The sequence below is a fragment of the Phalaenopsis equestris genome, unplaced genomic scaffold (assembly GCF_001263595.1).
Source record: "Phalaenopsis equestris unplaced genomic scaffold, ASM126359v1 Scaffold000251, whole genome shotgun sequence".
Taxonomy (NCBI): Eukaryota; Viridiplantae; Streptophyta; class Magnoliopsida; order Asparagales; family Orchidaceae; genus Phalaenopsis; species Phalaenopsis equestris.
Window position 1 is genome coordinate 680,559 of NW_018164693.1, and position 21,925 is coordinate 702,483.

At 36.5% G+C, this 21,925-nt stretch overlaps 3 protein-coding genes across 4 annotated transcripts; 1 reads left to right on the plus strand and 2 right to left on the minus strand.

Moving 5' to 3' along the window:
* Positions 1-21: 21 nt before the first annotated feature.
* LOC110024250 (L10-interacting MYB domain-containing protein-like) lies at positions 22-2,643 on the minus strand (the record flags this gene model as incomplete). Its single annotated transcript, XM_020724111.1, is given in 2 exon segments — positions 22-499; positions 580-2,643. Coding segments are annotated over 2 exon segments (805 nt in total), but the record flags the coding sequence as incomplete, so codon positions are not given.
* Positions 2,644-11,979: 9,336 nt separating this feature from the next.
* Positions 11,980-16,457, plus strand: LOC110024245 (2-methyl-6-phytyl-1,4-hydroquinone methyltransferase, chloroplastic-like). 2 transcript variants are annotated; one of them, XM_020724103.1, is made up of 3 exons: positions 11,980-12,355; positions 16,141-16,177; positions 16,210-16,457. In XM_020724103.1, the coding sequence occupies exons 1-3, from the start codon at positions 12,066-12,068 to the stop codon at positions 16,303-16,305; spliced, it is 423 nt and encodes a 140-aa protein (XP_020579762.1). In that variant the 5' UTR covers positions 11,980-12,065; the 3' UTR covers positions 16,306-16,457. The 2 variants fall into 2 exon arrangements, with proteins under 2 accessions (XP_020579762.1, XP_020579763.1); XM_020724104.1 differs by lacking the exons at positions 16,141-16,177; positions 16,210-16,457 and adding an exon at positions 15,929-16,112.
* Positions 16,458-18,119: 1,662 nt separating this feature from the next.
* LOC110024280 (subtilisin-like protease SBT1.7) lies at positions 18,120-20,420 on the minus strand. Its single transcript, XM_020724158.1, has one exon. It carries the CDS (start codon positions 20,418-20,420, stop codon positions 18,120-18,122), a length of 2,301 nt encoding a protein of 766 aa, XP_020579817.1.
* Between the last annotated feature and the right edge of the window lie 1,505 nt (positions 20,421-21,925).

The window sequence follows — 21,925 nt, forward strand, 5'->3', positions numbered from 1 at the left end:
CCACAAAATCTAAGATCGACCAAGGAAGGCGAAATTCTGGGTCTAAAGTCTCAAAGAACTGCCTCCGGGTAGAGTTCCCAAGCAACTTCACGTACTTAACATACATATCTTGGTCTTCCTTAATGCCAGGATATGTGTTAAGGATTTTAACACACTCATGGATTGTGCTGTCCTTCGAAGTTTTTGAAGTATTTTTTGAAATTTCAAGCAATGTCTCAATAGAACCTTTAACAAATGCAATGCCTTTTTTATTTTTTACAGGACGGGGGCGCTTTGTTCCGCCAGTGGATTGGATATCCGTGTGGGTTTGGCTGGGACCTTCTCCTGAATCACCTATATGCTCGGTCTCTATATCCTCAGCTAGGTTTGCAACACCCTGCTCATTAGGGGTGGAAAAATGAGTTCCTGTTGCTACAACACCAGTAAACATGCCATCCAATTTCTCCTCCAAGGCTGGTTCAATTCCATTAAATTTGAATTTTTTTGCCACGGGCACAACCTGAAAATAAAAAAGAACAATCTAAATCAAAATTCCAAACATATGTCTGTAAAATTTAATTGAAATAGTGATGTTCATACCGCTAATTTTTCTGCCCACCATTCCTCAGGTGCATCAATTGTCCGTTTGACCGGATCCCATCCCAATCCAGTTGATCCCCTTTTAAGCTCCTTCCAAAGCTTCCACTTCTTCTTTAATTGATCCCATTTGTTCTTTAGTTTCATCCTATCATAATCTCTTCCTGTTATTTCTTTGAATTTACTAGTGATATTATGCCAACCTTCTTTATTAAAAAAAGTTGTGGGCCGATTTCCCAATTCGACTTCCCTCACGCATAGGTTACAAAAAATATTCGTAGCCTCTCTATCCCACATAGCGGATGAACCAGAGTCTTTAGATTTACTCATCTGTTACTGTCATATCATTTAACCAGAGCAAATTTAAATACAGGGGTGTCAGCGAAGCCAAACAAACTGAGTTACATAATAGTAACACCTCCACTGTAGTAAACATGGTAATAGAATATTCATGCAACCAGTGCAAAGTATTTGCATAAACATAACGTGGAAGCTATAATTCTAAAATACAAATCAATATTCAACATAAGGTTAATTTTGCATCACTGTCTACCTTCTACTTGCATGCTTCTATTGTGGCATCAATAGAGATAAATTAGCCTTACGTCAGAGATACTCAAAATTAGCATGTAATACATTTACCAAGAATCAAATACCAAATACATTTACCAACAATGAAATACCAAATTAGTAGATATTACCGGCTATGAACAACACATTGCTCGCTACTTCGATTGAAGTAATGATAATTGGCAGCTAATATGTAAGAAAAATAAATTAAATTTTCAAGAAAAAAAGATTGCAAGGATGGAAATGGATTTCATTCTCATAGAACCATCCAATTGAGATCCAAAATGTTATTTTTTTTCCTTGCTGTATTTGTATATCAATCTACAGCCTTTTCATGGTTGCATGTTGTGAACTCCATCATCGCCTCATGCTTAAGTACAACTAATCTCGATCTAAGTATGATAAGAGAAATCAATTCAGTAAATTGAAGACCATGAAGGCATGCATAGTACCGGATATGAACAACATATTCCAATGCATCTAGAGCTTTCTTTAAAACCACCCTGAACAAATACCCTCAAAGAATGAAATGACAGGGAGAAAACATTGCATCAATATCATCAATCCTCAACAAATAACCCAAAAGAATCACTAACTTTGTATAGCATGGAGTCCGTATGAACATAAAACGGTAAAAACAAACCGTATGCTGTGAATATGCACTGCTCGAAGAGAGGGTTGGAGGAAGAATGAAGAAGGGTACTGCCTTGCTGCTTCAAACATATCACAGAAACAGCGGGACTATATTTTTATCACAGTAGATCTAGGTTTAGCTAACTCAGCACTTCGCACGACAAGAAACAAGTAGGATTTACCAATCCTAACTGATCAAAAGATCATAAAACAATTCTTTCAACTAAAAAAGAGCAACCTCAAGATTTCTGCAATAGATTAGCAGTTGCATTACCTCCAACCTACACTGTGCTCACCACTTTCTAACATCAAGCAAAGCTAAAGTGTAAACAAACCATAAAGAAGGAGTGCAACGAAGCAACATCTTTGAGCATAAGAGAAGAATAACGAGCAAACCCGAGCAGAAATTTTTTTTAAACAAAAGGCAAGCTGTCGAGCAACCAACAGGAATGTCGAGCAAATCAGCAAGAGTATCAAGCAACCCACAAAATCTAAGATCGACCAAGAACACCGCGAAATCGACCAACATAACCGAGAGAACGAGCAAGAAAAACCAGAATCCGGAAGGGAGGCAAGATTGCGAGTGTTGTGAAACTGGATCTACTGAAATTTCTTCCCAATCTCAGATCTCTCGGCGAAATAGGGGAAAGAACGCGATTGTTTTGTTACCTGTGGAGGAGCGACGGAGGCGAGATCGAGCTTGCGATATACCCGTGGAGGACCGAATGCAAGGGCGGCTGCGGGGTTGAGGGTAGCCGAAGGTAAAATGTGGAGCTAAAACGCGGATCGCGGGGATATACCCGCGATCCGCGTTTAACACAAATTCAAAAAGCCGTTCTAAAAAACGCATGGGAAACGTGATTTCCAAACGCTGCGGCGGCGTTTTCAAAAACGCCGCCGCACATTTAAGCTGTCCCAAACGGGGCCTTAATAATATTAGAATTAAATTATATTAGGCTCGTTGGCTTCATCTCATCGAGATGTTTGATTAGACTATGAATTTGTAGATTTGGAATCCAATTGGCCCTCCATGTGACCACCCTAAACTTCCAAAAATAGCTTAATGGTTTTATTCGAGCATGATTCTACTCAGATCGTACTAGTTTTGGTGTCATTGGGTCTGTCTCTTCGAGCTAGTTAGTTTGATTATAAATTTTCCAAAATTAAAGTTATGGATGGTTTTTAATTTAATTTTGAAAATTTTCCCAAAAACAACTCGAAATTCATGTCAAACATCTTGAGATTCTTGTCGAATGATGAAATTTGTTCATGGCACATCAATAGTGATAAATAAGTTAGTTGTTTCAGTTTGCTTGACATATTATTTAAATTTTATGTTTATAACTTATTGTAATACATTAATGTTTTTTTTTATGTGCCTTTCATATGATTATGTTTGTTACATTTTAGTTTTATATACATGCATCATACATACAAAAACAAATTAATTAAATTCAATTAAAATAAGTGAGGATTGTTTACTTCTTGCATTTTCTTTTTTGTGTGATTGGCAAACCAGTTCTTGCCTAGTTACCTCCCCTCAAGGTGAATTGATCCCGAAATTGTGATGAAATTTGTTGTAAAAGTATCTGAATTTCAATTGACTAATAATATCCTAAATTTTCACTGTTCTTGGTATTTTATTCAATATAAAACACTAAAATGTGCTTTGTGAAATTGACTAAATTATATTTAAGTGATATGTTTGTGTGAAATTTTCATATTTAATCATTTCTATAGGCTCAATTTAAATATTCTTAATCTAAGTATAGCACTTTAATAATTTTCAAATGATAAATTCCCTAACCTCATTGGATAAAAGAAATAGAGAAATTACTAATTCTTTATTGAGCTAGGTCTTAAGCATCTCCTTATTTAGTTGTTTCTTGAATTTAATTCAATTTTAGTCAATGTGTTAGTATTAATTTAGAAAATTTAAATTAAAAAAATAAAATTAATTTAGTGAGTTAGTTAATTCTCATTTACTCAATACAAATCTCACATATTTTAAACTGTTAATTCCACTTAAGTTTACACCCTCAAACCGTAATTATTATTATCCTCAAGTAAATATAAACTTTTTAGCTCCTAGTCACTAAAAGTTCGGCTGTTATCTTACTTGAAGGGAGAAGGTTAACCCCCACCCACAAAATCAATTTAATCAAATAATTAGTAAGTGCATCTGGCATCATCATCGCCCCTCATAGCTCAAGTGGGTCCAATCCTAAATAAAACTGATAGGCCAAAGGTTTAGAAAGTGCATCTGGTTGACTCCCAAGTGCTGATAAAATGCCTGTGCCATTACAACATTATGCCCATGCTACCAGGAGTATTGTTGTCTGTGATGTCACGCTGTATGTTTGTATCTCCTACCCTTGGAGTGCTTGAAATGTTTATCTACCCCAAGGAAGCCACTTTGCCCCCACATGAGTGCTTCAAATGCTCAAATGTCTGCCCCAAATAATAAATACTAAAAAAATAAAATTAACAAAACATAAAACTCTCCTCAGAATTCAAGAAATACGTCATCACCATCATCATCACCCATCCTAAATATAATTCATAGGCCAGCAGCTCTGAAAAATGCATCTTGTTGGCTCCCAATTGCTAAGAAATCGTCTGTGCCTTTGCAGAATTATGCTTGCTACTAGGAATACTATTATGTGTGTTGTTGCTCATATGATTGTATCTCATACTCCATGAGTGCTTCAAATGAGCAAATCCCTGCCCCATGGAAACCACACTCCCCTCATGAGTGCTTCAAATGCTTAAATATCTGCCTCAAATAATAGATTCTAAGAAAATAAAATTAACAAAACATAAAACTCACCTCATAAGGCAGACAATATGTCGTCATCATCATCGTCGTCCATCATAGCTCCATTGGGTCCAGTCCTAAATAAAACTGATAGGCCAACAACTTCGAAAAGTGAGCCTGGTTGCCTCCCAAGTGCTAAGAAAACATCTATGCCAATACAACAATATGCTTACGCTACTAGAAGTTCTGTTTTGAGTGGTATTGCTCCCTTTGCTTGTATCTCCTAACCCACGAATGCTTCAAATGTTCAAATCTCTGTCGCAAGATAGCTGCATCACCCCTCATGAGTGCTTGAAATGCTTAAATATCTACCCCAAATAATAAATAATAAGAAAATAAAGTAAAAAAACACAAAACTCACTTCAGAAGTAAGATGAGACGTCATTGTCGTCATCATCATCATCATCCTCGCTCCTTGTAGCTCCATTAGGTGTTGTCCTAAATAAAATTGATTGGCCAGCGACTCTGGAATGTGCACCTTGTTGGCTCCCCATGTGTTGAGACAACATTCGCGCTATTGCTGCACTATGCTCGTGCTATCAGGAATGTTGTTGTGTTTTGCCGCTCCATATGGTTGAATCTCCTATCCCAAGAGTGCTTCAAATGTTAAAATCTCTGCCCCAAGGAAGCAACGTCACCCCCTCATGAGTGCTTCATATGCTCAAATATCTGCACCACGGAGGCCACATCGCCCCTCAATTTTTGTGTTTATTCTAATAAAATGCATGAGGATCAAGGTGTAGTAAAGGTAATAACCTTATGGGAAGCTGGGGCGACCTCATGTGAACTCTTATAAGAACGAATAAGCATCTTCATGATACCTCTGCTAGGAACAATTTGTTCTTCCCCAAGCTCTCTCAGCACAATGACTTTCTCACAGATGGTGTAAATGGTGACTGATTCCAACTGTCATACTACCACGATTTACATATACATGGAGCTCACAATAAGATGACATGCCTATTATCATCAAATTTTAGATTGTAAAATTTAATGCATCCTGATCTCTTATTGTTGTAAAAAACGACGGCAATAAAACGAAAAATGGAACAAGTAAAATTACACGCAGAAAGACACCAGAACGACACACAGATTTACGTGGTTCGACAACTTTGTCTACGTCCACGGAGCTGCAGAAGATTTTATTTCTTCTCAACGTTTACGAGAAAATCTTTATTTTTTTCTCTCCCTTCCTCTCTCTCTCTTCCTCTCTTTCTCTTAACTCTCAAGAGGACTTGGTTTGGCCTTGCTTTGCTTTACTTGGCTTGGCCTGACTTCTCCTTTAAGCCAAAAGAGGCTATTTATAGAAAACATGAGAGCGATAGGTGAGCGGTAGGCGTGATGTGGTAGGAGAGCGTGCGGTTGAGCGGTAGGTGTGATGTGGTAGGTGGGAAAGTATGTGAGCGGTAGGGTCATTTTACTTTAGTTCAATAATTGGGGGTCAAAATAACAGTAATATTCACATTACCAAAGAATTTTCCCACTTGGAGATTGGGACATCGACTGCATCACCTACTGGTTGCATCATATACTAGTTGTACTGACATTTTCTTCAAACATGATATCCTCCACCTCTGCAACTCGAAGCCCCAGTCTTCATGCCAGAAGACTAGTTGAAGTTGAGCACAACTTCAACTTCTCACGAGTAACACCCTCAGATGACATATCACCTTCAACGTAGCGATGTACCACCAAGCTCTTTCCTGGGTTACTCTTGTATCTGCTTATAACTCCCACTGCATGAGCAATACCCTGCCCCTACTGAAAGCCTTTTTCAACAAGTCTAGCCTTGTATTCAACGTAGCGATGTACCACCAAGCTCTTTCCTGGGTTACTCTTGTATCTGCTTATAACTCCCACTGCATGAGCAATACCCTGCCCCTACTGAAAGCCTTTTTCAACAAGTCTAGCCTTGTACCTCTTACTACCATTAAACACAGTCTTCACCTGGTACACCCACTTGTTGTGCAATGCATTCTTCCTTGGTGGAAGTTCTGTCAGCTCCCAAGTTTGATTCTTTGACAAGGAATATGTCTCCTTTTTCTTGGTCTGCTCTCACTTGCTCGAATTATTATCTTATAATATTTCTTCATAACTTTGTGGTTCTCCTCCATTTTTTTGTACAATGTCCGATTTTCCTGTCTTTGGCACTCTATCACTTTTCAAGAAATTGACCTTCTTCTGTTTCCCCATAATGCATCTATGACTCATGTGTCATCGCCTGAATAAACTTGTAGTCATATATAGTGTGTCAGTTTTTTTACCCAGAGCCAGTACTAATGCTCCTTTGGTAATCTTCCAGGTGCTATCTGAGCTGAGAACAATCTGAGAACACTACCGAATGACCACCATTATTGAGCTGCCCAACAGAGATGGCGTTTTTCTTCAACTCATGAACGTGTCTAACCATTTGCAAAGTCCGTTTGTTTTGTTAGGGAGTGTAATATCAACGTCTCTCATCCCCACCACGTCCAGAGCTTTTCCATCGGCCAAATATACCTTCCCAAGGTTACTTGCAACATAATTTTGCATTAACTCCCGATGGGAAGATGTATGGAAGGAAGCCCCTGAATCCAGTATCCAGTCATCAACAAAACTGTGAACTGTCAGAAATAGAGCATCCTGTATTTTTTCAGTTACAACATTAGCGTCATCATTCTCCTTCTTCTTATAATTTCTGCAGTTCCTTTTTATGTGGTCAGCCTTGCTACAATTCCAGCAGGTTGTCTGCTGACCATACTTTGATTTTGATCTTCCTCTATTTGAGTTCCTGTCATGTGATCTCCCTCTGGAATCAACATTCAACACTGAACTTGAACACGAGGCCTCGCCAGAATCCTTCCTGCGCACCTCCTCAGCCAAAATAAAATCACGAATTCATATTTCAGCTTAAATTTACCTGCATAACTACTAACTACCATCCTTATGGTTTCTCAACTATTTGACAATGAAGCAAACAATATCAGTGCACGTATCTCATCACCAAAATCAATTTTAATAGACGACAACTGATTTGTGATAGTGTTGAAATCATTTAGGTGTTGAGCAACAGACACACCTTCCACCATCTTCAAGTTGAATAAATTTTTCATCAGATGCACCTTGTTATTCGTCGATCTTGTTATTCGTCGATGGTCGTCGATGGCTTTTCATACATATCTGATAAAGTCGCCATGAGATCTGCAGCAGTCCTCTCCTTGATGACGTTGTGGGCAATCGATCTCGAGGTTAACTGTATAACCCCCAGAACCTGTCGATCCAACAATTTCATTCCGCCTCATCCATCTATTCTGGTCGCTTTCCCAGTAACGGAAGATGAAGTTTCTTCCCATAGAGGTAGTCCTCTATCTACATCCTCTAGTAAGCAAAATCTATACCATTGAACTTTTCAATCACCGATCTCATCACTTCGTCTTCGCCCATCGTTCTCCTTTAGATTCGAATCCAAGCTTTGATACCAGTTGTTGTGAAAAACGACGATAATAAAGAAAAAAATGGAACGAGTAAAATTGAACGCAGAAAAAAACCAGACCAACACACAAATTTACGTGGTTCGACAAATTTGCCTACGTTCACGGAGCTGCAGAGGATTTTATTTCTTCGAAGAATTACACCGTCGAGCGCCTCGTCGTTTATAAGAAAATCTCTATTTTCTTATCTCCCTTTCTCTCTCTCTCTCTCTCTCTCTCTCTCTCTTCCTCTCTTTCTCTTAGCTCTCAAAGGACTTGGCTTGGCCTTGCTTGACTTTGCTTGACTTGGCCTGACTTCTCCTTTAAGCCAAAAGAGGCTATTTATAGAAAATATGAGAGCGGTAGGTGCGAGGTAGGTGAACAGTATGTGAGATATGATAGGTGAGCGGTATGTGAGAAAGTAGGTGAGATTCTTAATTAGGAAGCTAATTAAATTTCGGTAGACCGGATCTCCATGTTACCCAACACTTATTACCTCACATGTGATCTTGATAATAACTTAATAGAAATGAAAGAGTATCAAGCCTTAGATTTCAAAGGTTAACGGTGGAGAAATTAATAAGTTTCTCTCACCGCACTTAATACCGTAGAGTTTCTTGGTGGTCATGATTATTATTAATAAACTCAATGTAATGATCATTGTCATATATTGCAATCTCCTTTAATTCACCTAATTAAGCAAAGGTCTTAACTCACACTATCTCGACAAGAAAAATGTAAATTTATTAAATTGCTTATAGAGGCAGTATCATATCTCATGATGATCTAAGTTGTCATGGTCCTTATTTTCATATGATCATTTATGTAGTTGTCCTTGGGCATAACTATAGGGGGGACCTATAAGTAAGGGGTTCTCCTCCCAGGTGAAAAAGAATGACTGACACTATTTTTCTCTGTTAACCTGACCAATAGATCACCTTCTGCTCTTCCTCTTTCTTGCAAGCCCTGCTTCAGTGGTGTAAGACCATGAAAATTTTTAGATTCAACATCATCGAAAGAGTGAAAGCCATAGATAAGAAGTGAAGTTTCGCCATAAAAGAAACGCAAGCATGAGAAGTTTCAATTAACGTAAAGTGCACTTGTGAGTTTGTAGTCTAACAAATTAATGAGTTGAAAGAGCAAATGTTGTCTAGAGTTGAACTTAGAGCCCAGATGCCATCTGAGTTATTTGGATCAATAATTCATAGAGATATGTTACCAAAAACTAGGCCAATGAGGGCTATATCGTCGACCCCCGTGGAGAAAATGACGTGACTTTTATTTTGATGAGGAACGGTCTACTCCTTTAGGTAGGGAGAGGAAAAGAAAATGGAAAAAAAGGAAGAGAGTTGGAGATGGCTTTTCCAATGAAGATCGTGGAAGTTGAAGTACCGAAAATATTTATGATTCTGTCATTGAAATTCTATAAGGAAGATTGTATCTTGCCAACTACATACCGTCATTTAAGTCGAAGATGAGTCTACTAAGGTTTAATGATGCTATACTATGTAAGATATTTTTTTTGACTTTGAAATAATTGGCTCTTCGTTATTTCAACAATTTATCCAAAGGAGCTATCACTATTTATGGGGAGTTCAAGCACATCTTTTTCACATTCACTAGTGCACAAAAGTCACAAAAGAATTCTCAAGCCTTCTTAAGAATTCGTTAGGAGCCTTGGAGAGCCTGAGAAGCTTCAACATCATATTTCATCATAAAATGTTGGAGGTAAGAGATCTTGAGTCATCAATTACTAATCGCCTCTTGCCTGCCAATGACCGCTCACCCCCATAACTCGTCATTATCTCTACTAGCTCTACCACTATCTGCAAGTCGGTTATCAACCTCATATTTGTATACTATTTTATTTTACTTGAAATTTTAAATAAGAAAAATAAATTCATTTATTTATTTTTCACTAAATCAAATAATTTTAAAGTATTTCAATGCATTACTTTTACACTGTATTTTTTCATTAAATCACTCATCTCCTAAATATGTAAATAAATATCCAAATTAAATGTTATTTAGGATCTCTTTGGGGCAGCTGCAGCTTATCCAGCTTATCCAGATAAACGACATATTTTGATAAGCTGTTGATCAACAGCGTATCCTAATAAGCTGGTTAGCTGTTTGGTTTGTGCGTTTAAAATACAGCTGATTTGCAGTTGTTTTTGGATAAATGACTATTATGCCCCTTATCTGGATAAGGTGTTCCGCTATATTTTTTTTGCGTTTGAAAAACAACTGATTTGTAGCTTTTGTGGATAAATGATCATTCAACTACTGCACAGTGTTGTTGTTTACACCAAAACTGTAACAACTACACATTTGACAGTTGTGAAAAAAAATCACTTCATAACAGTACAAAATTATGATAGAAACCTCACTTAAAAGTGAGTATCAAGATACCTAATAAAAAGAAAAAAACATATTGAAATTACAATTTTTAAAAAGATGATCATATTCATTCTAAAATAAAAAAAGCAAGTTATGAGCAACGTTGTTTGGTTGGGACACCATCGAACCCTGAGCAACATTGCCTGGTTGGGAAACCATTGAACCACAAGCGACGTTCTCCGGTTGATACTGTCAAACCCTGAACAACGTTGTTCAGTTAGGATACTATAGAATCGGGCGGGCTGTCTACCTAAATGAAGAACTTACAGTCGTCTGGTCTGTCTGCCCACCGCTGGTACCTGTAAAATTATTGCCCATAGCTATATGGCTTGCGCGACGTGAGTAACAAAGACGGTTGTCCGCTGCAACATAACACTCGCCCTGAGTTCCCCGAGAATCTGTAGTTCATCTTCTAATAATTATTCAAGGGAGAACACTTCAGTCAAATAAGGAAATGAAATAAACAAAAAAATGTGGAATTTGAAAATACGAAGCAAAAATATGAGTTAAAAAAAATAGCTGACATTAGTATTCATAGCACCCATTAGGTTTAAAGTATCATCATATATCTAACAAGCCCAAAAAAAAAAATAAAACAAAAAATATATACCATAAAATTTTCAAATCCAGAAAAATACCGAAAGAATGTATTGGTTAGCTTGCCTTACTTCTCCGTCCATCCACTAACCATCTTCGTCCCAGTTTGCCTGCGGGACTGTGTCTGTAAATGGGAAAATATTTGCGTACATAAGACGTACGCAGCGTTGCGTACATTAGGGGTTATTCAGGGGGTACAGGGGGGTTATATCCGGGTTATACACTCTGTAACCTCCGTGTAACTCCCTTGTAATCTCCGTGTAACTTATTTGTACCTATGAAATTACAGAAGCACGAAACTCATTTGTAGGTCACAGGTAGTTTACAAAGAGATTACATGAGGTTACAGCGGGGTATAACCCCGATATAACCCCATGTACCCCCTGAATAATTCCTGGACGTACTTGCGCACGTCTTAGGTAACTTTTCGGCTGATCTTTTTCATACGGTTATGAGCATTTAAGTAGAGGCTTGAACTATATTTCAAATGGTAGTGGCCATCTTGCTACCCCGTAAAGCGGCACAGAGCTATTGCAATTTATTTCTTTTTTTAAAAAAAAAACAAGTTTTGGCGTAGGATCCCCACCATTTCATCCACTTGTGTTCAAATGTCTGACCAAAAAAAAAACTGATTTTGTACTTTCGTTTTGCTTTTCCCCCCGTGTGATTCACAGGAAACCAGCGCTTTGTGGTGAAAACAGGGCTTCGGGGTTGCTCGAGGACGAAAGTTTGAGTTTTTTTTTTATTTCATTTTTTATTTTGGTTCCTTCAATTCTCCATTATGTTATGGCTTCTTACCAGCCCAGTGGGGCTGAGAACTTCTCATTCCTCCAAACGAAATCCCCAAAAAGATTAGGTTTTGTTGCTTCTTCAATTCTTTCGATGGAAGGAGAAGGGGGAACATTTCTTCACCCAGATGCGGCGTCTCCTCTTCCCGACCATCCTTCCAACCTAGGTTTATACAGCATAAAAAAGAGGCATTTTGGTTTTATAGGTTTCTCTCCATAGTCTATGACCACGTCATGAACCCTGCGCATTGGACTGAAGACACGAGGGACGAGGCCCTTGAGCCTGCAGATCTCAATGATTCCAGGATGAAGGTTGTGGATGTTGGAGGAGGAACTGGATTTACTACACTGGGAATTATTAAGCATATAAATCCAAACAATGTCACCATTCTTGAACAGTCGCCACACCAGCTTGCTAAGGCTAGGCAAAAGGAAGCTTTGAAAGAGTGCACCATCATTGAAGGCGATGAAGAGGACTTGCCATTCCCGACGGACTCTGTTGATCGATATGTTTCTGCTGGAAGGTGAGATTTATACTTCTGGTTTATGGATGGTTCTTTTCTCTGTTGTTCTGATTAATAGCATTTTTTCATGAGATATATTCGTTTGGTCACATGAACATACATGATTAGCATTCGGTAATGGAGGGTCGGAAAACAGGCATAAATCTAATCTTTTATAATGAAGTTATTGAAAATTTGTTTGATGGCTTGTATTTTGATGAAGGTCTATCATTCAACTCTTTTTTTTTTTTTTCATTGAAGATTAGAAGATTTTTACTACTGAGATTTTCAATATTTTTTGTTGCACATGAGCTACAAAAGAATTATGTTCATGTTTAGTTCTTTGGGTTACTTTTTGATATAGTTATTATGATTAGCTTTAATTCAACTGTTAGATGTCTACTTTGCAATTCCTCCATTCATTCTTGTTGAGTGCAACATGTTACATTATTTTAATTTTAAATATTTATATTTATATTTTCGATATGGTTACCATTTGTATACCTTTTTTTAAAATTTTTTTTTTACTTTAAATATGTCTTTCCACATTATTAGAGAATTGTTTGGTGCCCAATTTGTATTATTTCGTACTACATTATCCTCTAAGTAGACGGTGCTCCTATTGTTTCTTTAATATTGTCATTTCTTATGGTATCTTTTGCAATTTTTGATGTGCATTTTTTCTTTAAATTCTCATTTCTGCCACATTTTTTTTTTCTATGATTGTTTTTTTTCTGTTACCAATAGTCAAATGCATGTGGCACAGCCAATTAAATTTAACAAAACACTAACACCCCTTGTTTTTCTTAAGGATTTTCTCTATTGTTCTACTTACAAGTAACACACGTCAAGGTACCTTTGTTTGAATATTTTGTAATCATTTTTCAGCCAATAAAAAAAATCATAACATTTATTAATAATCATTGATATAATTTTAACATAGTCAAAGGTTTAAAAGGTGTGATTTGGAACAAAAGATATTTTGCCTTAGTGGGGTGAAGAACCATAAACCTCGAGGTGGCAAATAATTAAATAACTCATAAAATTAAGAATAATTTGTAATTAGGGCATAGAACATTGATATGTTTACTTAATTCTTCATCATGAAGGCAATTCAAAAAATCAAATAATAAGAAAAAGAAAATTTTTTTTTACATTATACATAATTCCTGTGTATTTACACATCTAACACCTAAAGTTAGATATTTACATTTATGAAATTTTAGTGTCATAAATCTATACATGGAAAGGTGTATTCACTTTTTAAAATGTAGTGATATTGATAATTTTGATGTGATATTAAAGTTTTAAGTATTATGTATGCAAATCTGACTATTTGATGTTATATATGTAGATACATAAGAATTGTGAGGTTTGTATTTAAATTCTTCTATGAATAAAAATGCAGATATCAATCTTAAGTAACATTGTACGACAAAACCTTTATCCTACTAAGTGTGGTCGGCTACATGAATCCTTCTTTCTCCATTGCATCCTATTTATTGTCATATTTTTATTTGATTCTAATAAATTAAGATCATTTTTTATTCAATATGCCCAAGTCATGCTAGCCTTTCTTAACATAAGTCGAATCTAAAACATCTACTCTTCTAATCGGATCATCAGATGGTCGACGTTTAATTTGACCAACCCATCTAAGACGACTCTCTCCAATTTTGTCCGTCGCTCTGTTACGGATATATTCATTTTGCATTTTGTCTCTAAGTGTAAAGCCACTCATCCACCTAATCATTCTCATCTCGCCAACACTTAACTTAGTTTTATTTATGCTTCTCTTTTATCTTTTAAAGGCCAACATTCAACGCCATATATCATTGCAGGTTTCACCGCCGTCTTATAAAATTTTACTTTTAGTCTAAGCGGTATTTTTCTATCACACAAACATTAACCGGAATCATTCCTCCACTTCAACCGACCAACTTAAATTCTACTAATAACATCCCCATCACTTTGAACAATAGACCCAAGATATCTTAAGCGCTAACACCTTTTAATAATTTGATCACCCATAGTTACATTTCAGTCACTAGAGCTACTACTACTAAATTTACTTTCCATGTATTCAGTTTTAGTTCTGCTCAAACGAAGGCTTTTAGACTCCAAGGTAGACCTCCACAATTCAAGTGTTTTTCTGAACTTTTTCGCTCATCTTATCCACATAAAGGATATCATTAGCAAAAAACATACACCAAGGTACATCCTCTTGTAAGTGTCTAGTAAGACCATCCATAACTTCCATAACTAAAGCCCATAACTAAAGCAAGAAGATATGGACTTAAAAGTCGATCCCTGATGTAAGCTAACAAAAATAGGAAAATATTTGGTCAATCCTCCTTCTGTCTGAACACAAGTAACAGTTCTTGCATACATATCTTTAATGACTTAAATATAAGTCATATCAACAACTTTATTCTCAAGAACTTTCCAAAGGATATCTCTTGGTGCCTTATCGTAAGTTATTTCTAAATCAATAAAAATCATATGTAGATCCTCCTTATTATCTCTGAACTTCTCCATCAAACCTCTCAATAAAAGTATAGCTTCCATTGTAGACCTGCCCGACATAAATCCAAATTGATTATGAGAAATCTTTGTATTACGTCTTAACCTATGTTCAATTACCATCTCACATAACTTTAAAGTATGACACATCAACTTAGTTTCTTTATAATTGACACACTCTTGTGCATCCCCTTTATTCTTAAAAATGGGGACCAAAAATACTCTTCCTCCACTCCTCAGGCATCTTATTAGTTTTTAAAATAAATTAGTTTTTAAAATAATATTAATTAAAATAATATTAAAGAGTTTAGTAAGCCAAGAAACTCTCAAATCTCTTGAATATTTCCACACTTCAATTGGGATATCATTAGATCCTACAGACTTTTCACTCTTGATTTCCTTTAAAGCATCATCAACTTCTTTTTTTATTAATGTGACGGTAAAAATGAAACATTTTATTATTACTAATGATATTACGATCACTAAGGTGAATCGTATTTTTCGAAGCTTCATTAAAAAGTTTATCAAAATAACTCACTATCTATTTCTAAGAAAACCATTTTTTTATTTTCATCTTTAATACACTTTAGTTAAATCTTACTTTTCTTTTATCTTTGTTTGGCTGGTTTATACATATATTTTTCACCCTACTTAGTATCTAATGTATTACTTAGTATCTAATGTATTATAAGTATCCATAAAAGCAAAAATTTTTGCGTCACAGATTATTCTCTTAGTCTCTCTACAGACCATTTGATATTTTTCTCAATTCTCTAAGCTTTTATATTTAAACCAATTTTTGTGATAAACCTCTTATATTTTATCTTTTCTTGCACATTATTATTCCATCACCAACTATTATCATTTATAGATTTTTTTTTTTTTTTGATTTTCCAAGTACAACTTTTGTCACCCGTTTAATAGTTTTTGTTACTTTATCCTATATATAATTTGTTTCTTCATGAACATCCCAAATTTTGAAATATTTAATCTAAGTAACATTTTATTCTCGTAAAATAAAAAAATTAAAAAGGCTTACTCTAAACAATGAGGCTCTCCTTTGGCCCGCAGAAGGTCTCTCATTTCTGCTCTTGCTTTGAAAGACAAGCTGATAAACTCTTGCTCAACCAGGACCCTAGCTCGTCCAACCTCTCTTGGCCGTATGCAGAGAAGATACTGGACTTAAATGTAGAGCTGATAAACTTCCAATTGCACCTTAAAACTGCAAAAAAAATTACTACTCTTGTTTCTACGCATGCAAATTACCTGATTTATTGCTTCAGCATTGAGTACTGGCCAGATCCACAGCGTGGAATTGTGGTGGAATTGTGGAGGCATACCGTGGAATTGTGGAGGCATACCGTTTTCTAAAACTTGGAGTACCTGCCTGCATAATTGGTCCTGTATACCCAAGCTTTTGGTTTTCTCGCTTCTTTGCTGATATGTAGATGCTCTTCCCAAAGGAAGAAGAATATATTGAATGGTTTAAGAAAGCTGGGTTTTGAAGACGTGATGCTGAAAAGAATAGGTCAAAAATGGTATCGTGGTGTGAGACGCCATTGACTCATTATGGGATGCTCGGTGGCCGGTGTTAAAAGAGAATCTGGCGAATCTCCTCTCAAGGTATATGTTTTCTGCTATTGTTTTCTTTTTATTTTTGGAAGATTTATACACATACCACTCTATTCTTGTGTATTTACATATCTAACGCCCAAATTTGAATTTTTACATACATATCGCCTTCCCTATGCATGAAAAGGTGTATTTTTATTTTTAGAAGTTAAAATGGTGGTATTTTCTATGTGATATGAAATATTTCGGTGGTACAATGTAAAAAAAAAAGCATAGTTTAAGTGTTAGATATGTAAATAAATAGGAATTGAATAATATGTACGTAAGTTTTGTTCCTTGATTGTGTATCGTTCTATAAATATGCATGTTTCAAATGTGTAGAATAAAATGTTGAATTTAAAACTCTTAATTTGTTAATTGGCACAAACGGTTATAAGGATGATGAAATGGATGTCTCAAAATAAGGGAGAAATTGATTAACGATTCTATTAGAGGAATATTAGTAGTATCTACATATGAAATGATTTAAATTTGTTGAAAAATTTTTATGCAACATAAATTCAAAACGTCATGAACATTAGAACAATTGAAAAACTAATATTCATAAATCCAAAATATAAGGCTGAAACCTTAAATTTGTTATTCGTTATATAATGTGTTCAGTTTGTTGTTGAATTGATGAAAATAATACAGTTTATGAGATTCAAAATGATAGTGATTAATAGTTTCAATTATCCTTCAGATAAAAACTCTACTGTGTGCTCTGCATTTGATGCTAAAATATTGCCAAAGAGATTAATTTATGAACTGCTTTTTATTTTTCAGTCAACAAGAATATATAAAGCATAGGTGATATTTTTTGTTGGTTGCAGCAGGAAAGGCTTGGATTAAGGTGGTGTGGGTGGGGGTCCTAATTTGCCTGGCATGGAGCAAGGGGAGGATGCGGAGAAGCAGCCACTTGTTATAAGTGATTAGCTAGAATTATGTCAATCTCATCGACAGCCCTTGGATAATTTTCGATGTTTTGAATGCAACTTTGGAGTCCATTTTCATATAAGGCATTGTTTGAGGAGGATTTCAAGCATGTTTGAGGCATTTCAAATTTGATCTTGCAGTGTTATCTTTCACTTGCTCTCGTCATGTATGGTCGACTTATCTTATGGAGTGTGTGAAATAAATATATAGTTTATGTATAATTTTAGTTAGAACCTTTCTATCTTTTAAAAGCTGCCACAAATCTTTAAAGACAAATTCAAACAAAGATTAATGATAAACTTTTCAATAATAGATTTATATTTGTTTTTTTTTTTTAATTATAAACTTTTCAACAATAGGCTTGTTTATTAAATAAGTGAACAACATAATTACGCAAAGCGGTTAATCAATTGCAGTAACTGACGGCAAGCAATTAAGCAACTTCAGCTTTTTCTTTTTTTATCTATTTATTATTATTATTATTATTTTGAAGTTCCCAACAAACAATACTAATTTGCACTTATTGTGCAGTCATATTTAAAAACATTTTAAAAAAATTAAATATATATTTATTAATAAATCTAAGACATATTCCATACAAATTTTATACTAATTCCAACTTGTATATTTTTGTTTTCAAATTTTAAACAATGATTTTAATCAATCATTGATTACATAAGATATATTCTTATAACAACGATGCATAAATTTCATCTCAAACAAATGTGACCACCATTGGGCTACTAGCATAATACTTCCCAGAATCCCAATTCAATCGCCCTTCTCTCACCTCACCAGCAGCTGGCTTAGGCAAGCCCCCCTTCAAACTAAATTTCACCTCATAGCTCACCTCTTCCCCTACCTGGTTAAATTGTAATGTTTGTGGAGTTACCTCAACCCTTACCCCTTCTGGGTCCTTCACATCCACAGTATAAGTCGACCCTGCATCCCCAACATTTGTTACTTTTCTTTTCACCTGCACCTCCGTTATGTTCCCTCCAATACTCACGCTAAAGGACGGATAATTAAGTTGCTCTGGCTCTATTGTTTTCACCTGCGAACAATTCATCTTAGTCTTTATGATCATTTGTACTGGACTATTCGATTTACAGTATCCACATAAGTAATGGACATAGTCATAGTAGTTTAGCTCATATATAATCCCAGGTTTCGTGGCTGCTTCTGGATCTATATGGCCTGCTCCTTGCTCGAACACGGTAGCTGAAGTACCTTCGTATTCGTCGGTGATTGGATTCCCTTTGCGATCTAATGTATATGCGGTCGTCATAATCGCTGATTTGATTGCCGCAGGTGACCAATTCAGGTACTTATTTCTTAACAGTGCCACGATACCAGACACATGTGAAGTAGCCATGGACGTACCGCTCAAGAAGTTGAATATGGATTTTGTTGGCCCCACTGTTCGCGGCCACGCAGCTAGAATATTGACTCCTGGTGCAATGACATCAGGTTTTATGATCCCTCCATTGGTCAAGCTTGGTCCACGTGATGAGAAGGTTGCGACAGCTGGGGCAGAGTTAATTCCAAATAGGGTTCCACGAAATTTTATCGCGGCAGTCGGATTCGCTGTGTTGCTATAGTACTCGATTATGACATTGGTGTCGGTGTTGTTAAGGTGTGAGGAAGGGAGCACATGCGCGTAAGCTTTTGTGGTCTCTCCTTCTGGCATATCATTCAATAAAATCATGGCTTTGCCGCCGGAAATCAAAACATTGCGGCCACGCTCGTCATCCTTTAAGCCAAAGCGGTAGCACATAACAATGTTGTCCCGTAGATTTAACTTCTTGAGCTCACCCAAGTGACAACCCGTGGATTTAACCGTTGAAAGCTGGTCAAATGGGAATGCGAGTGGTATTTGAGTGGAAGGAAAGGTCCCAGGTTGGTAAGCTGACTCACCCGCTAACTCCGAGCCCTTTCCAAGCAACACTGAAGCCATTATTTTTCTATCGAATGTACTCGCGCCAACAATTAGTATCCATGGAGCGTCATTAGCTAAAATGCTCGGTGTTGGCCCCATGTTCATCATGCAAGCACATGGAACAATCCCTTTTGTTATAGCCGCAAATGAACCAATAACAATTGGACTATTATACAGTTGATACTTGACAAACCCAATCGACATTTGAAGAATATCAACATGGTCACGAATGGCTTGTTCTATACCAGCATAGATATCTGCATCAGTAGACACTGAGATGCCCGATGGGTTGATAAACGAGATTTTATAAACAGCGAGATGAGCGCGTGGGGCCATGCCAGAGGCTATCCCGGCGGCCTGCCCGGTCACGTTGGCATTATTGATGAAATTTCCAGCCGCTGTGCTAGCAACATGGGTGCCATGGCCATCGTTGTCGTACGGGTCCGGGTAAACTCCGTTACGAAATGCGACGGCACCGAGGAGTTTGTTGTTGCAAGTACGTGCATTCCCCCAATAACATTTGCCACTCCACTTCACAGGAGGAGGGGGCATCCCATTGTCATTGAAGGAGGGATGATTAGGGCTGATGCCACTATCGATGACCCCAATGATTTGGCCGGCACCCATGGAAGAGTCATACCATAACGTGTTGGATGGTTTGTCATTAAGTGAGAGGAAGGTGGGGGTGTAGGTTGTGGAAGTATAGTGTTCTTTTTCTGGGTTAGCCTCGATGAAGCCATCAAGGGATTCCATGGCTTCGACTTCTTTTGGGCTTTGGCGGGCGGCAAAGCCAGTGATGACTTCACGATATGTGTATACCATGCGAGATTCGCCAGAAGCGAGGGTGGCATTTGGAAGAAAAGACATGTACCAATTTTTTAGGTCGCGTAAGCGAAGTGGACGGTTGGAGATGCCGTGTGGCTTCTCCACGTGCACGATGTAGACAGGGGTTTTGGTGGGGTCAATGCCGCCACCTTCATTGGTGATTGGGAATTGTTGGGAGTGGACTGAGGGAAATGAATGGGATGAGAAGATGAGGAAGAGTAAGACGAAGAGGTTAAGGATGGCGGCACCCATTGGAAATTATATGATTACTTTTAGGAAACTAAGAGGTGGCGGATGATGCCTCACTGTCTAAAAGAGTCGTATTTATATCCTAAAAAGGGAACAAATGTAAGGGAAAAATGCTTAAATCATGTTATGTTTAGAACTAATGATGCACTGCTAATAAAGGGCTTTTGACGGACCAAGCTTTATTTATTTATTTTTTATTTTGCATGGGATACTTTGCTTCCTATGCTTGGGGGAAATGCTGTTGCGAGCATTATTATTATTATATAGTAACAGATGCAATATGATTAAATTTAACTAGAATATATATATATATTACAAGTAATTCACTAACCCACTATACAAGCAGATAAAGACGACCACGTAGGCATTCAAATTGAAATCTTGGGAGGGTTTCAGTGTTGATTTGCTTGTGCAAGTTTTTTATTAATTTGAGATAGCTTTATGATTCACTCGTTCTTGAGGTCATTTCCAATTTTCACATATTGCCTTAATGAACGTGCAAACATCCTAATATTTATGTAGATGTCACTAAAAGTGCACAACTATAAAAATGTGTATTTGGTCAATCTAAATAACTTGAAGACATAGATTATTTCATCAAAGAATATTTCGGAGGCACAAAGTATGTTCATATGCAGCTTCTAGGCATACTGAGATTAATGAACTACAATGTACGAGCCTACTGAGATGTATGCAAATAATAAAATGTTAACCATAGAAAATACTTTAAAATTATAAATGTATTGATATTTTATAAGACTATGGAAGTCAATTCTACATTGCATCATGAAAGCGCATCAAAACATATGCTAATACCCTGCATAAGCACATGATATGTGCACTTCATAAAATCTTCTTTCCCATATCTGCTTCTACCATTTTAATAAATAATTGATACCCGTGAATGCTGCGCGGGCTTAAATTGAATTGCTATGTTAGGAGAATTGTGCAAATGTTATTAAAATGCCCAATTACTTTGAAAATTTTAAATTCAATCAAGAAAACAATCAAAATTTAAATTTAAAAATTCACGATCTCAAGAAAATCACGTTGTATATGGGGCATGGGCGCAGGTCTCACCGGTCCAATTTGATCTTCTCTTGAACTTTGTTTAAATCCATGAACTTTGTTTAAATTCAATCATATATCAATCCTAAACTTGATCTTTTTCAAGCAAAAATAGAAGGTTAACATGATTCAAATCATGCAGTGAAATCAAAACTCTGGTGACGACTAAGTTGATAGAAGATTTGAACGAGAGATCTATTTTTAAAATTAAGCATCCAACTCTATTTGGAATTAAGCAAACACTTGTTATAGGTGATTTGAGCTAGAATTATGTCAATCACGTCGACAGTCCTTTGATAATTTTCGATGTTTTGAATGCAACTGTTTAGTCCATTTTTACAAAAGGGCATTGTTTGTGGAGGATTTCAAGTATGTTCGAGGAATTTCAAATTTCATCTTGCAGTGTTACCTTTCACTTACTCTCACCATGTACAATCGAC

What these genes read in the sequence shown, in the direction of transcription:
- LOC110024280 (XM_020724158.1), bottom strand. Translation starts at nt 20,420, where the DNA reads ATGGGTGCCGCCATCCTTAACCTCTTCGTCTTACTCTTCCTCATCTTC.
- LOC110024245 (XM_020724103.1), top strand. Translation starts at nt 12,066, where the DNA reads ATGAACCCTGCGCATTGGACTGAAGACACGAGGGACGAGGCCCTTGAG. An exon ending in CGATATGTTTCTGCTGGAAG is followed by an intron (nt 12,356 to 16,140) that starts GTGAGATTTATA and finishes TTATTGCTTCAG; the next exon opens with CATTGAGTACTGGCCAGATC. An exon ending in ATCCACAGCGTGGAATTGTG is followed by an intron (nt 16,178 to 16,209) that starts GTGGAATTGTGG and finishes CGTGGAATTGTG; the next exon opens with GAGGCATACCGTTTTCTAAA.